Source organism: Acanthochromis polyacanthus, chromosome 22, assembly GCF_021347895.1.
Source record: "Acanthochromis polyacanthus isolate Apoly-LR-REF ecotype Palm Island chromosome 22, KAUST_Apoly_ChrSc, whole genome shotgun sequence".
NCBI lineage: Eukaryota > Metazoa > Chordata > Actinopteri > Pomacentridae > Acanthochromis > Acanthochromis polyacanthus.
This window is the reverse complement of record NC_067134.1, coordinates 585,956-602,161: the sequence shown is the minus strand read 5'-3', so window position 1 is coordinate 602,161 and position 16,206 is coordinate 585,956. Positions and strand designations below refer to the sequence as shown.

The 16,206-nt window shown below is 40.9% G+C and overlaps 2 protein-coding genes across 3 annotated transcripts; both read left to right on the top strand.

Annotated features, from left to right (window-relative positions):
- The first annotated feature begins 166 nt into the window (after positions 1-166).
- LOC110972754 (T-cell surface glycoprotein CD3 zeta chain-like) lies at positions 167-10,858 on the top strand. 2 transcript variants are annotated; one of them, XM_051943058.1, is made up of 8 exons: positions 167-1,029; positions 6,609-6,706; positions 6,798-6,836; positions 6,949-7,008; positions 8,184-8,213; positions 8,392-8,445; positions 9,354-9,383; positions 9,519-10,858. In XM_051943058.1, the coding sequence occupies exons 1-8, from the start codon at positions 978-980 to the stop codon at positions 9,576-9,578; spliced, it is 423 nt and encodes a 140-aa protein (XP_051799018.1). In that variant the 5' UTR covers positions 167-977; the 3' UTR covers positions 9,579-10,858. The 2 variants fall into 2 exon arrangements, with proteins under 2 accessions (XP_051799018.1, XP_051799017.1); XM_051943057.1 differs by having other exon boundaries at positions 434-1,029; positions 9,351-9,383.
- A 230-nt stretch (positions 10,859-11,088) lies between these two features.
- On the top strand, positions 11,089-15,961 carry LOC110970381 (DnaJ (Hsp40) homolog, subfamily C, member 27). The gene is made up of 7 exons (XM_022220650.2): positions 11,089-11,477; positions 12,048-12,130; positions 12,208-12,277; positions 12,428-12,592; positions 12,760-12,882; positions 12,968-13,128; positions 15,247-15,961. Exons 1-7 carry the CDS (start codon positions 11,391-11,393, stop codon positions 15,377-15,379), a joined length of 822 nt encoding a protein of 273 aa, XP_022076342.1. The 5' UTR covers positions 11,089-11,390; the 3' UTR covers positions 15,380-15,961.
- The last annotated feature ends 245 nt before the right edge of the window (positions 15,962-16,206 follow it).

The following is a 16,206-nucleotide window of genomic DNA, read 5'->3' as shown; positions in this document are numbered from 1 at the left end:
GGTTCTTTATTGTTCTCGATGATGGAGTGAAGATGAGGAGGTTCTTTATTGTTCTAGATGATGGAGTGAAGATGAGGAGGTTCTTTATTGTTCTAGCCACAGTTCAAGCATCCAGATGCAGCTTCATCCATCTGCTTCCAGTGTCCTAAATGAATAACAGCTGGAATCGATCTGTGTGGATTCAGGATCCCCGTTAATGTTCCCCTTCAGTTCACCAACGAGAATCCAAAGCAGAACCTAGAAGGAGTCCAGACCAGTGGATGTACAGGGTTAGTGGGTTTTTTAGGGGTTAGTGTGATAATCAGGGCTAGGGTTTATTTTATGGCTAGCAGGATTTATCAGGGTCAGTTGGGTTTATTCGGGTTTGTAGGTTTTTTTAGAGTTAATTAGGGTTTATAGGGTTAGCAGGGTTAGGGTTTATTAGGGTTAGTAGGGTTATTAGGGTTAGGGTTTATTGGGGTTAGTAGGGTTAGGGTTTATTAGGGTTAGTAGGGTTTGTCGGATTAGGGTTTATTAGGGGTGATGATGGAGGGCTCTGTGAGTCTTTCATTTGCTTTGGGTTCCTGCTGAACTTTTATTTTTCTAAATATAATCTATTGTAATCTGACACCAGAGTAAATACTGGAGGATTTATAAATAATCTGATTACTGTGGTGGACAGATTAGAATCATCTGACATTTCAGTGATGTTGAAACTTCCGAAACTCTGAGCCCATGGTTCCATCTGAGGAGAGGTTTACAAGTGTAGTTGGGTATGTGTGTGCAGTTGTGTATTTATCTGTGTGCATCTGCAGCTCCTCACCACTTGTGTGTTGTGTAGCTGTGTGGTGTGTGTAGTTGTGTGTATCTGTGTGTGTGTGTGGGGGGGTGTATGTAGTTGTGTGTCTGCAGCTCCTCACCACTTCCTGCTTCAGTCGAGTCGACGCTTTGAGGGGAGCAGTTTGCAGAACGTTGTTTCTTCAGTTCGACGGTTTAAGATGAGGTTCTGGACGCTGGTTCTGGTTGGTGCCTCCATGATTCCCCGGACAGGTGAGAACCTCCAACACACCTCGACGACCTTAGATGAGAGAACCTTAGATTAGAGAACCTTAGATTAGAGAACCTTATAGAAACATCAGCTTCTGATGGTTCTCTGTGTGGGTTCTACCTGAACATGGTGGTTTCCAGACTCAGAACAAAGAAGCTGTGGAGGATTTAAAAACGTAGAACTGTGAGCAGCTTTAGTTGAAACTGGAGAACTCCAACATGTTTGTGGAGAACCTTCAGACTGAGCTGATGCAGACGAGGCTCTTTGTTCGTCTGCAGCAGGAAATAGATTTAGGTCGATGTTTTCAGACGTTAGGAGGAAAGTCAGAGTTTTTCTCTCATGTTTGGTTCGATGTTCCATTCATGTTCTTAAAGAGAACCCACCAGCAGGTTTGTTCTGTTTTCTGTTAAAGAGTTCCCAGAGTGACTCCATTTATCAGCCAGAAACTAAAAACAGAAGACAAATCTCCAGATCTACAACTGGAACTTATTGTGATGAGTTTGGTTCCATCAGAAAAATGAACTCTGAACTTCAGGTTGAGATGTTTCTTGATGGTTTTCTATCTCCATGGTTCCTCAGATGTGCTTCTGTAGAGATTCTGTCCTCCATGTCCTGGTAGCCAGTCATCTCCTCAACTGTAACTGTTTTTCTGTCTCCATGTTTCACTATGCTGAATGGATCTCAAACACCTTTCTGCTCTGTTCACTGTCTTTGAGCCATGCTGCATTTTACTCTGTCTAAAATTTTCCAGAATTACTAAAAATGTGTCTAATATGACTTAAATTTTGTCCAAAGTAACCAAATATGCCAAAAATAACTCAAATGTGTTCAAACTTTCTCAAGAATTGTCCAAAATAACCTGAAACGAATTTAAGATGACTAAAAAAATGTCAAAAATAACCTAAAACTTGTCCAAAGCCGTATAAAATTGTCCAAAATTTGGTAAAATTTCATCCAAAGTAACAAAAATAACATAACTGACTCAAAATTTGTCCAAACTTACTTAAGAATTGTCCAAAATAGCCTGAAAAGTCTCCATAATTACTGGAAACGGGTTCAGAATGACTCGAGCTGAATTTAAAATGACAACAGAAGAGACAAAAAAAGATGGATCTCCACATGTTCCACCATGCTGGATGTTTCTCCAGATATTCCACAATGCTGGATGGTTCTCCAGATGTTCCAGGATGTTGAATGGTTTTCCAGATGTTCCTCCAGAAAACACTGCCTGCAGTTCACCCAAGAACTCTCTGAACGTTTCCCTGGGGTTCTGATCTGAGGTTCTTGAAAGTTCTTGTGGAGAACAGAATCCGTAGAGTAGATGTTAACGATGTCTGAGCAGCTGAAAATGAATCCAGGTCAACTCTGTTTCCATTTCCTTCATCTGTCACCAGAAAAAAAAACATTTTCAAACATTGTTATAGAATCTAGTCTTCTAGGAGTGATACCTATGGTCCATACCTAGGGTTGATATCTACGGTCCATATCTACGGTCCATATCTATGGTTGATATCTACGGTCCATATCTACGGTCCATACCTATGGCCTGTATCTACGGTCCATATCTATGATTGATATCTACGGTCCATATCTACGGTCCATACCTATGGCCTGTATCTACGGTCCATATCTATGATTGATATCTACGGTCCATATCTACGGTCCATACCTATGGCCTGTATCTACGGTCCATATCTATGGTTCATATCTACGGTCCATATCTACGGTCCATACCTAGGGTTGATATCTACGGTCCATATCTATGGTTGATATCTACGGTCCATATCTACGGTCCATACCTAGGGTTGATATCTACGGTCCATAACTACGGTCCATACCTATGGCCTGTATCTACGGTCCATATCTATGATTGATATCTACGGTCCATATCTACGGTCCATACCTATGGCCTGTATCTACGGTCCATATCTATGATTGATATCTACGGTCCATATCTACGGTCCATACCTATGGCCTGTATCTACGGTCCATATCTATGATTGATATCTATGGTCCATATCTACGGTCCATACCTATGGCCTGTATCTACGGTCCATATCTACGGTCCATACCTAGGGTTGATATCTACGGTCCATATCTACGGTCCATACCTATGGCCTGTATCTACGGTCCATATCTATGGTTGATATCTACGGTCCATATCTACGGTCCATACCTAGGGTTGATATCTACGGTCCATATCTATGGTTCATATCTACGGTCCATATCTACGGTCCATACCTAGGGTTGATATCTACGGTCCATATCTACGGTCCATACCTATGGCCTGTATCTACGGTCCATATCTATGGTTGATATCTACGGTCCATATCTACGGTCCATACCTAGGGTTGATATCTACGGTCCATATCTACGGTCCATACCTATGGCCTGTATCTACGGTCCATATCTATGATTGATATCTACGGTCCATATCTATGGTCCATACCTATGGCCTGTATCTATGGTCCATATCTATGGTTGATATCTACGGTCCATATCTACGGTCCATACCTATGGCCTGTATCTATGGTCCATATCTATGGTTGATATCTACGGTCCATATCTACGGTCCATACCTAGGGTTGATATCTACGGTCCATATCTACGGTCCATACCTAGGGTTGATATCTACGGTCCATATCTACGGTCCATACCTATGGCCTGTATCTACAGTCCATATCTATGGTCGATATCTACGGTCCATACCTGTGGTTGATATCTACGGAACACTTGGAATAGTTAGTGGCATTAACATAATGGTGGAATCTCAGAGAACGTTAGTCTTTATGTCATCAGTGATATCAATCCAATCATCAATCAGTGGAGCCTCTAAGATGGACACAAGCTTCCTGTCTATTAGAGGTGTAACGGTACACAAAAATCACGGTTCGGTTTGGTTCGGTTCTCAGTTAAGGGGAAAAATGAAAAAAAACCAGCTGATATCAGAGCTGGTATGACTTTCTGGCTGAAGTGTGGACGAGAAGGAACTTCATAACTGGGCTCTATTATCTAAAATAGGAAATCTATTTTCTTGTAATTGCTTTTTTTTATTTTAAACAACACCATTCAGTTAGGCTCTTGTTTACCACCATAAATATACTAGTAGGCTAAAAAAAATACACAATGTAGTCATTTATCTGTAGCAAAGAGTACAACAATAATGTAAAGTTACTGTAAGCTGACCTTCATCAGTTTAAAACCTCAGTTCTGAACAACGGAGTATGGCCGTAGATCTGCTGCTATGAAAACACCGTGGACTTGGTTATTGCTTTAGCCCGTTCTGAAATGCTAGGCAGGGTTTGATGAAATGATGCTGGGAGCATCGTTTGTACAGTTCTCTGTTTTTTCCTAGCAGCAGGGATAGCTACACTTGGATGGAGCTTTTTCTAATGTGTGTCTAAGTTTGACGTGTTGCTGGATGCAGAGCTGAGGACAGCTTCAGTGTCGGCGTACGGCTTTCCTCTTGTCCACTTGTTCTTCTACTTTTTCTTCACTGGGAAACCGAAGTGATCCCAAATGGGTGATTTTAATGACGCCGGAGCGTCTTCCAGCTCTAGTTTCTTCTTGTTGTTGCCAGCATTAGCCATGAAGCTCCAGCAGGAGAAAAACGATCCGTCACATCCTGTGGTTCACTGGAAACTCCTCCTTGTTTTTAGTTCCGCATACTGTGCTACTGTGAGCCAGAGAAGGTCCAACACAACAGTGGGCACTACAAAGTTTTAGGTTTCGCAATTAAAACAATTCTGTACATTCTTAATAGTCTTAAAATTTTCGTACCGCGGTACACCTCTGTACCGAACCAAACGGGCCTGTACCGAATGGTTCGGTACGAATACGTGTACCGTTACACCCCTACTCTCTATAGAACCTCTCTCTGAGGAAGTAGTCTGGAAGTTCTTCATTGACTCTCTTTGTACTAAAGGAACCACAGTAGACAGGAACTCCATTCTCTGCCCTGACCTTAGATCTGAGGAAGGAAGATCAGAGAACATTTCAGGAGTTTGGTTCTTTTTGTTCTCCTGAACTAACCTCCAGATCTTTTGGGTGGGCCCATGAGTGGGTTCCTTCTGTCTAAGAGGTGTTTAGGTAGAACCTCATCTGAAATACCTGCCTGAAGAGGGAAGCTTGAGATGGAAATGTAGGGTCCCTAAATCTAGGATCTTGTTTTATCTGTCTTCATTTTGGAGTTCATGGGTGAAACCATAGTCTGTTCTAGAGAACACAGAACCTCATGAACAGATGGTCTCACTTCCTGTTAGAACATTCAGATGGTTCTCCAGCAACCAGAATCTCTACTGTTTCTTTAATGTTCTCGACTGTGCTTCTTTAACGTTCTCTGCTCTGTTTTATTAATGTTGTCTACTTAAACTCTGACATGTTGTTAGCTTTCTTTAGTCTCCAGGTTCTAGTGAGAACTCTGCAGAACCTGTCTTGCTAATGAAACCAATGTGAATCAGTGTGTTTGTGAGTCATGAAGAGTTCTGGTAAACAAAAAGTGTGACGATGTTTCCGCTGGTTCTGAACATTCTGGGTAGGTTTAGTCACTTCATGTTCTCCAGCTGAGAGTTCAGTTTCAGTGGAAACTTTTTGCGTTCATTTCTGCCTCTGCTGTTCTAACAATCTGATGGAGACCGAAAATCAGTCACTGAACGATTAAACTGTAATGAGTCAGCTGTTTATGGAGGGTGTTATGTGACTCGCACTGACATCTAAACCAGACTAATCTCCTTTTCTATTTTTACACGATTCCCCAAAGCAACACAGCATCATCTCTGTATAGAGTGACTTTAAGTTGTTTGTATGATCAATGGAAGGCCAGAAAATACCTAGATTTAGAACCAAGTTTCACTCTCACCACCATGATGCTGCCACCACCGTGCTTCATTTCATGATCGTGTGTTTGTGATGTGTGGTGTTTATTCTGATGGACATAATTCTTCAGATGTCATCAGAGAGAAACTTCCTGGAAACTCATCAAATCGACCTGCAGCCGAGGCTCCGCCCACCTGTGATGTCATCATGGTTCTATCAGCAGAAACTTAAAGTCTGACAACATTTTATTCTAATGTCTGAAGACATTTTATTCTAACGTTCGACACCATTTTATTCTGTTCAAATGTTTTAAGTGTTTGATGATTCTGTTAAACCCGGTTTGCTGAAACAGACGGAGGGCAGAAGGAAGAGGACAGAGTTAGAGTTCATCCTTTAGGTTAAGGTTTTAGTGTGTGTCAGTAAAACACACACACAGTAACACACAACCACACAGTAACACACACACAGTAACACACACACACACACACACACACACACAACCACACAGTAACACACACACACACACACACACACACACACACAGCTGTTACTAATAACCACGGTGAGCAGAGGAGGAAACCACTGAGCTTCACATCGACTCAGAACTTCCTGAGGAGAAACTGAACGTGAGAGAAATCAGAAGTTGAGCTTTAGATGTTCCATCAACTGTTCTCTGTTCTTCTGTTCTCTGTTCTTCTGAAGGTTCTGGACACCAGTTTAACTTCAGACATTCTATGAACTGTTCTCTGTTCTTCTGATCCCTCAGAGGCCCTGAAGTTCTACGATCCAGAGCTCTGCTTCATCCTGGACGGGTTCCTGGGACTCTACGGCCTCGTCATCACCGGGATGTTCATCAAGGAGAGGGTGGGTTCTAACAGGAACCTCTGATATTTGGTTTGTTTATCTCATTTAGAACATCTTCTGTTCTCTAACCATGGTTTCTGTTTGTCTTTAGTTCTTTAGAACCAAAGTGAAGGAGGAGAACGTCTATAGCGTGAGTCACCATCCTTCATTACTGAAGAACCTTGAGTTTGTTGTGTTTTGTTCTCTTTGGTTCTATTAGTAAATGTTCCTTCGTGATGATGACTGAATGTTCTCGTGTTCAGGATCTGGGAGGTCCGGGTTCTGGAAGCTTTCCGCTGATGAGAGACGCGGAGAGAGGAAGGGTGAGTTCCATGTGGTTCTGCAACAGAACCGGAAGTTCTTACAGTCAGACTTCAGAAGGTTCCAGCAGTTGCTTCTACATTTGTTCTCCAGAGAACCTTTGTGGTGTTGGTTCTAAACATCTCCGACTGTTACTGGGTCTCTTTAGGATCTGTTTAAGGTTCTCTCAGGGTTCTGAAATTAATCGTGAAGTTATGACAAGAATCTGAACTGATCCTCTGGAACTACACAGTGGATAAGAGATGAGAACCTTGTAGAACCCCAAACACTCGCTGGAGGAGACTGAGAAAACCCTAAAAGACTCCGTGGCAAACTAAGAACACCCATAAAGAACCTCATAAGGAACCCAGTGAACTCCAGAGAACCAATGAAGAACAAATAATCCCCAAGAAACGTTAAAAGACCTCTAAAGTAGTAGAGCCCTAAAGTACTCTCTGAGGAACAATGACTCACAAAGAAGTCTGACAGAACCCAGAGAACTCAGGGAACAATCAAATCCTCGAGGAACTTTAAAGAACTATTACTTCCAATAAACACTGTGGAACTTGAAAAGACTCTTTAAAAAACAGAGTAATGTCTAATCAAAAAATGACCCTCAAAGAACCTTTAAAGAACCAAATGAAGTCGAAGAACAATCCCCAAAGAACACTAAAAAAACAAACAAAAGGCAGCCTTAAAGGAACCCCAACAAACCCCAAAGAACCCAGTGTGAGAACCCCTTTAAGACACTAAAGAACAGTGTCAGTCTCTAAAAACAAACCCCAGAGATCCTGGTGTGAGAACCCCTTAAAAACAAAGAAACCTGAGAACCAACAGTGAACTCAAAACAATAACATCTAAAAAGATCTACGATAAACTGAGAACTCAGACAAAAAACTCAGAATGAACCTTACTGGACCCTGTAGTTCTCTGAAAGAACTCTGGCTAATGTCCACAGAACCCTCAATATCAACATTGGAACAGTTTCTCTGGGATCTTAATCGACTGCTAAAGGTTGAGGAACCTTCTTTTCTGCTTTTCTAGAACAGTTACGATCAGGAGTGACAAGGTTCCATAATCCTGCTTTGATAAACATTCATAAAGATAAACCCTGAAGAACTGTCTAGAAGTTCCAGAACATTTGATAGAACCTGTTAAACTGTGGACTGATTTTTCTCTGTGATGTTCTGTCTTTTAGAACCGCAGAACTGATGACGACACGTACACGGTAACCGACACAACGTTCTCATTTTTATTCCTAAAGATGTTTGTTTGTTTGGAGGTTCTGCAGCTTTTTGAACTTGTTCTGTAGATAACTTTAGAACACAAAATGATCGTCTTTACTTGTTGTGTTTTTATGTTCTGCATGTTCTTTGTTATTTACATGATGTTGGTTCTAATTTCAGGATCTGACCAAACGTACCGACGGAGAATATAAGGAACTTCCTCTGAAACGAGAGGTCAGGGGTTCTCGAAGTTCTTCATGTTCTTTAGATTCTTCATGTTCTTTAGGTTCCTTTGGTTTTTAGGTTCTTAGGGTTTTTTTTTTGGTTCTTCAGGTTCTTTTGGCTATTCATGTTCTTTAGGTTTCTTTAGTTTTTACTTTTTTCTGGTTCTTTAGGTTCTTTTGGTTTTTAGGTTCTTCATGTTCTTTAGGTTTTTTAGGTTCCTCATGTTCTTCATGTTCTTTAGGGTTTTTTTTAGGTTCATCAGGTTCTTTAGGTTCTTTAGGTTCTTCATGTTCTTTAGGTTTTTTAGGTTCCTCATGTTCTTCATGTTCTTTAGGTTTTTTTTTAGGTTCTTCAGGTTCTTTAGGGTTTTTTTTAGGTTCTTCAGGTTCTTTGGGTTTATTAGGTTCTTCAGGTTCTTTAGGTTCTTCAGGTTCTTTAAGTTTTTAGGTTTTTTAGGTTCCTCATGCTCTTTAGGTTCTTTAAGTTTTTTATTTTTTTAGATTTGTTATGGTCTTCATGTTCTTTAGGTTCTTTTGGTTCTTTAGGTTTTTAGGTTCTTCGTGTTCTTTAAGTTTTTAGGTTTTTTAGGTTCCTCATGTTCTTTAGGTTTTTTAGGTTCTTCATATTCTTCATGTTCTTCAGGTTCTTCATATTCTTCATGTTCTTCAGGTTCTTCATATTCTTCAGGTTCTTCATGTTCTTCAGGTTCTTCATATTCTTCAGGTTCTTTAGGTTCTTCATATTCTTCATGTTCTTTAGGTTCTTCATATTCTTCATGTTCTTCAGGTTCTTCATGTTCTTTAGGTTCTTCATATTCTTCATGTTCTTCAGGTTCTTCATATTCTTCATGTTCTTCAGGTTCTTGATCAAAGCGTTTTTTCAGATTTACTGACGTTTGGTTCTTGATGTTTCAGCAGCGTCAGAGGAAGACCGATCAGGTTTATCAGGTGAGAACGTTTTCTAGAACCTTCTGTTCAGTTATTAAGCCTCCAACACTGACTGACTGATTATTGATTCACTGATTTATTATGAATTGATTGTTGATTGATAATTGACTGATTATTGATTATTGATGTGTTCAGGGTCTGAGTTCTGCCACCAGAGACACCTATGACTCCCTGCAGATGCAGCCGCTTCGCTAAAGAACCACAGTTCTAGATGTGGAAGCAGGACTGGGACCAGGACTGGAAGCTGGACTGGGACCAGGACTGGGACTAGGACTGGGACCAGGACTGGGACCAGGACTGGAAGCTGGACTGGGACCAGGACTGGGACCAGGACTGGGACCAGGAAGTCTTTATTTTTCTTTCCTTTCTTTTTGTTGAACTTCTATAAAATCTGGTTCGTTGGTTAAAGTTCAGCCTCAGAAATCTGAGAAGTTCCAGTTTTTTTCCTGAATTGTTCTTTAAACCTGCTGAGATTATTAGAAATGAGAATTAGATTCATTAGAGAACAGGAAGTTCTTTTAAATCAATTATTATGAAAACAGGAAGTTGCTTTAAATGATTTATTATGAAAACAGGAAGTTATTTGAAATGATTTATTAGAGGACAGGACATTTATTTAAATGATTTATTAGAAAACAGGAAGTTATTTTAAACATCATTTCAGTCATTTTTTCATTTAAAAACACCAAATGATTTCAACATTTCAGCTTCTCTAATGTGAAAAACTGTTTTTTTATTCATTCATATTTTCAGCTTTTTGCTGATGTTCTTGTGGATCAGGACGACATTTATTGTTATTTTATCACATTTAGGCTCTTCAGGTTCTTCAGGATCTGAACAGAAAGATGAATTTCAAACAACATATTTGACCAGAAGGTTGTATATCTGGACGTTAAATCAGAAACAGAGTTTGTTAAATTCAAGTCAGTGAATTTCCTTCTCTGATTTCGATCTTATTGATGTTTCAGTTTATTTTAGGGAGTTTGTATTCAAATTATTTACAGTTTAAAGAGTTTAAAGTTCATTTACCTCCAATATTATCTTGTTAATTATTAAAACTAATTAATCGAATGAACCAAGAGGAGAAAATGCTCCCAGATAAAAACAAACATTAACTTCTGATGTTAATATTCGTCTTGAAATCGGCTCAAAGCCCCAAAACATTTCAGAAATATCCAATAAATAAACGAGTTGTTCATCATTCAACTGTAAAAATTAACATTAGATTTTCTCGTCACGGTTTTACAGGACGCTGCAGCTTTAATGTTTTCTGTTGCTTTGTTCATATAAAATATTATAAATGCTTGAATCCTTTCTTTTCATTTTCTTGTATTTTTCTGATGAGTTTTAAACAACAGCGTAAATGAATCACTTGTTCTGATGTTTTCCTGAGAATTTCTGCTGTTTGAACAACAGTATATAGTAGTATATCGTCTATTTTGCTTTATTAATAAAATCCTGTTTGAAAAAACATATTCAAGAGTTTTGTGTTTTCAACTATGGATTTACATAGTCTTATGGATATTTTAAGGATAAATATGTTTTTTAAAGGTTTATTTACGACTATGTTGTGTCATTTTATTTATTATCTACTATTTCATTAAACAGACACCTTTATCCAAAGGGGCATACTTTTTTATTTTATTTCATTTGTCTTGTGTTTTGCCGTTTCCGCTAACAACGGTTTTATTTTGAAATGTACAGGAAGTAGTATTTGTGCTAGCAGCGGCTAACTGGACGCTAGGAAACAGCTGGTTAGCATTTAGCATTTAGCCTCCTGCGCTGCCGTAAAATGGCCGCAGGACCACAGCGTTAGTATCAGTACTAAAGTAAACAATAACGTAAACAAAGCGACGCGTTCATGAATTAATTCAGCTTCTTTAACGAGCTAATTAGCAGCTAACAGTTAGCTTAGCTCCTGACCACAACACGGAATCCCTGCGTTTCTTCGCTCGTCCGCAGCCGCAAACTTTAACCTCAAAAAACGCACATTTTCAAAGTGTGCAAATGGAAACAAACGCACCGAAGAGACGAGACAACAAGAAGTCTCTGCGGGTGAAGGTGATTAGCCTCGGGAACGCAGAAGTCGGGAAGGTAAAGGACCAAAGGATTAAATTAGACAGACTCTAAATGGACCTCCGGCAGGATTTAACTAGAGATTTATCAGCTGTGATGAAGCTTCCCGTTGGTCCTTTTCTTACATTTAAATGATTTAAATGGGCTTTGAAATATAGTGTTCGCTTTAATAATCAACATTTCTGCTCATTTAGATGTCGACTTTAATGATTTTTGAGGCTCTGATTTAGTTTGTTAAATCTGTCGCCAGACTCCAGTTAAAAAATCAATTAATTTGCTTTTAACCACAAACTCTCCCCCAATCCAGCAGCTGTTGAGTGTTTATGTGGAAGAGTATTTTATTTTCTATAAATCGGCGTATATTCCATTCATGAAGTTAAACACGTGTTCTGTATTCCCATTAATTGGCAGCAGCATCTCTGCAGCGGTTCAATTAGACAGAAGTGGTTTCAGCTTGGTGAAAAGAATTCTTCTGACGGCTCTGAAATCATCGTATTTTTGTTTTTAACATTTTCTAAAGTGTCTAAAAATGTATTTAATATGTAAATGACAGCTTTCAGATGAAGATTCTACTTTGAAATGTTCCAGAGCTGCATCATCAAGCGTTACTGTGAGAAGAGGTTCGTCCCAAAGTACCTGGCCACCATCGGCATTGACTACGGCGTCACCAAGTGAGTCCAGCGCTGTCCAGGTGTCTACATGTGTGTACAGGTGTGTCCAAAGTCATCATGTCTGTGTGTTGCTTCAGAGTGCAGGTACGAGACCGAGAAATCAAGGTGAACATCTTCGACATGGCCGGACACCCCTTCTTCTACGAGGTGAGGAACACCTGTCTTCTTCTGTGGTGTCACCTGTCTTGTCCTGTCTTCTTCTGTGGTGTCACCTGTCTTGTCCTGTCTCCTTCTGTGGTGTCACCTGTCTTGTCCTGTCTCCTTCTGTGGTGTCACCTGTCTTCTTCTGTGTCTCAGGTGCGTAACGAGTTCTATAAGGACAGTCAGGGGGTTCTCCTGGTGTACGACGTCGGCCTCAGAGAAAGTTTTGACGCTCTTGACTCCTGGCTGGGGGAGATGAAACAGGAAATGGGCTCGCAGGCCAACATGGACAGTATTGTGTTCGTCGTCTGCGCCAACAAGGTGAGTCTCAGCCAATCAGAGACAATTATATCCTCCACCAATCAGAGACATCCTGAACTTTACCCATCTCATATAAGTGTTTTTGTTCAGCTGCAGTTCACTGTGTTGGTTTGAGTTTCAGCTCAGGTTAACTTCTCAGATCAGGGTTTAACCTCGTACATGTGCAGGTGGACCTGACGAAGCGGCGGGTGGTGGACGAGGGTGAAGGCCGGCTGTGGGCGGAGTCTAGAGGCTTCCATTACTTCGAGACGTCGGCACAGAGCGGTGAGGGCATCAACGAGATGTTTCAGGTACGCCATCGTTAACTGGTCTGTGGTGGCGTTGAACTGGTCTGTGGTGGCTTTGAACTGGTGGTGAGCTCTGTGTCCTCCACAGGCATTCTTCTCCTCCATCACTGATATGTGTGAAAACGGCGGGAAACGCCCGGCGACTGAAGTCAGTGTGGGCTTTACCAAGGAGCAGGCCGACACCATCCGACGCATCCGCAACAGCAAGGACTCCTGGGATATGTTGGGCGTGAAACCAGGCGCCACACGGTGAGTCACTGTAAGAAAGGCATGTTTACCCACTGTGGATTCATTTCTACCCACTGTGGATTCATTTCTACCCACTGTGGATTCATTTCTACCCACAGTGGACTAATTTTAACCCACTGTTGACTCATTTCAATCCACTGTTGACTCATTTGTACCCACAGTGGACTCATTTTAACCCACTGTGGATTCATTTCTACCCACTGTGGATTCATTTCTACCCACTGTGGACTCATTTTAGCCCACTGTTGACTCATTTTAGCCCACTGTGGATTCATTTCTACCCACTGTGGACTCATTTTAACCCACTGTGGTCTCACTTTAACCCACTATGGATCATTTTTAACCTTGCCAGCAAGTTGATTTCACGTGATATTTGTGAGTTCACAAATCTCTCAAGAAACCATCTTGCTCCGCTCCAGCATTCACTTTTCGTACAGCACCAAGTTGGCACGGGCCAATCACGCAGCAGTATTCGTGTGTGGGGCGGGATATCCGGGTGTGAAGACGACACCAAGCACCAGTAGATCAAAACAAACACGGCAACGGAGGACAACGATCGTGTAGATGCTGCTGTTAAGTCAGTTTTAGCTGAATCTCCTATCGCTTCTTTGAAGGAAGAACAACGAGAGGCGCTTTGCTCATTTCTGGATGGTAAAGATGTTTGTGCTTTTTTACCTACGGGTTTTGGTAAGAGTTTAATCTACCAATTGGCTCCGCTCGTTGTGAAGATCCCGCGATTGGCTAAAAACAAACCTGTCAGAGGCGGGACATACTGTTGCATTGTCCAATCCGTGCCTCTTTCCTCCGAACGGATTTACATGGAGCGGTCCCAGATTGATATTGTGGAGTACTATCAAGTACTACACAATTATTAATCTGGCTATTGCCAGGTTAGATCATTTTAACCCACTGTGGATTCATTTTAACCCTTTAAGCTTCAGTGTACCGCCGGCGGTACACCTACTAATTTGCATAGGAATTTCAAGAATGTCCGACGGGTGCAAACGCGATTATACAAACACTATACGCCGATGGAAAGCTTAGATTCTCATGAATCCGCCGGTATAAACCACTTTCAGATGCGATTACCCAGCCCGATCTCACGAGGATTCGTGAAACTGTCACGTAAGTTTTAGTTTCGGTTTCGTGTGCACCAACACAATTTCGTCATGTTTTTCGTGCCGCTCACCACGAAATGCGCACCAATGTATTTTAAACGGCGGACTTTTCGTGCCACTCAGAACGTATTTCAAAAGAATGTGTATATTATATTTTTAATGTAAAACCGTGGCGAATCCAACGCTATATTTTGCATGACATCGTCCCTAACCATAACCCTAACCATAACCCTAACCATAACCTAACCATAACCTAACCATAAGCCGGTGGTACACTTACCAATTTGCATAGGAATTTCAAGAATGTCCGGCGGCCGGCGGCCGCAAACGCAATCACACAAGCAGTATACGCCGATGGACAGCTTAGATCGTCATGAATCCGCCGGTATAAACCACTTTCAGATGTGATTACCACAGCGAAAAACATTTCGTGGTGAGCGGCACGAAAAACGTGACGAAATCGTGTTGGTGCGCACGAAACCGAAACTAAAACTTACGTGACAGTTTCACGAATCCCCGTGAGACCGGGTTGGATTACCACAGCGGGTGAGAAAAACACATTTGTCCGACAAAAACAAATATTCATCCATCCGTTCTCTATACACGGCTTCAAAGCACACAGCACGACTCACATTTCCGGGTTTATTATTACACACAAAAAAAAAGATTCCACAAAAAACGGCCATAATCCAACCTTTTACATCCAGATGACACAAGCCAGTAAACTATTTTGTCCAAAACATGTCCTGAAGTCGGTATAAAATCCCCGAATCGGTCGTTTTCAAGGAAATGCACCTCCCGATGCGCGTCCAATATTCCCCGTATTTTTCGTAATTTTTTTATTTAAAAATAGAATATTAGCGATTTTTTTGTACTGAAAACGGCTGGAATTGACTGAAGCTTAAAGGGTTAACCCACTGTGGACTCATTTTAACCCACTGTGGACTCACGTTCTGTATGAGCAGTGATGGCTTCATGGTTCCTGCTGTGTCGTTTCTAGGGAGGAGGTGAACAAGGCGTACAGGAAGTTGGCGGTTCTGCTGCATCCTGATAAATGCGTCGCTCCGGGCAGCGAGGACGCCTTCAAGGCCGTGGTGAACGCTAGAACGTCGCTGCTGAAGAACATCAAATAGACTGAACTGGACTCACTGCTGGTTGTTTGTTTGTTGTCTTGTGTGCCATGTTGTTATGCCAACCACCAGGTTAACCTGGTTAACCAGACTAACTCACCCAATCTAACTTATTTATGTGGAGACGGACAGAAGCTGAGCAGGGACAAACCTCCCCTGATGTTTTAGGTTTAAATATGTTTACTTTCGTTAAATTTAAAATTTTCATCATCAGAAAGGTTGAAATGAATATTTCTGGTTGTGATTCTGATGTTGAAGTGGAGAATCCAAACATTTAAAGTTCTGTTCTGAGTTTTTGTTGCATTAGAAGCGTGATGAGGCGGTTAGTTTGGTTAAATGTTTATTTTTTTTAGTTCTGGATGCATTGGAACGTCTTTTAAAGCCAAATCAGAACAAGTTAAAGTTAGAACATGTTCTGGATCCAGACCTGCCAAGAACCGAACCAGAACCAACATAGAACCAGACTGGTTTATTTATGGACTTCTCTGGGTTTGTTCCCTGGAACGTATTTATTTATTATTATTTATTGTGTCAAACTGATCATGTATGTTCGTTTATTACACATTTAAACTTGTTCCGTCTTTATTCCTGTTTGTGATTATGGATTTTTTTTTACAGATGTGTTCCAGTCTAGTTCCCTAAAGGTCTCGTTTCTGAGCTTTAACTCTATTTATTTATTTAGCTTCTGAAACTGTTCAACTGTTTGTTGCTTTAAATTATTCTTTCTCACACTTGTTCACCTTTAGTGACTCATTTTCTGCAAGTTACTGATTTAATCTACTTTTACATAATTAGTTCTCTCAAAGTTCTTCTTTTCCCCCTCATTAAGT

What these genes read in the sequence shown, in the direction of transcription:
- LOC110972754 (XM_051943057.1), top strand. Translation starts at nt 978, where the DNA reads ATGAGGTTCTGGACGCTGGTTCTGGTTGGTGCCTCCATGATTCCCCGG. An exon ending in GGATGTTCATCAAGGAGAGG is followed by an intron (nt 6,707 to 6,797) that starts GTGGGTTCTAAC and finishes GTTTGTCTTTAG; the next exon opens with TTCTTTAGAACCAAAGTGAA. An exon ending in AGACCGATCAGGTTTATCAG is followed by an intron (nt 9,384 to 9,518) that starts GTGAGAACGTTT and finishes TGATGTGTTCAG; the next exon opens with GGTCTGAGTTCTGCCACCAG.
- LOC110970381 (XM_022220650.2), top strand. Translation starts at nt 11,391, where the DNA reads ATGGAAACAAACGCACCGAAGAGACGAGACAACAAGAAGTCTCTGCGG. An exon ending in GGAACGCAGAAGTCGGGAAG is followed by an intron (nt 11,478 to 12,047) that starts GTAAAGGACCAA and finishes GAAATGTTCCAG; the next exon opens with AGCTGCATCATCAAGCGTTA. An exon ending in GCATCAACGAGATGTTTCAG is followed by an intron (nt 12,883 to 12,967) that starts GTACGCCATCGT and finishes TGTCCTCCACAG; the next exon opens with GCATTCTTCTCCTCCATCAC.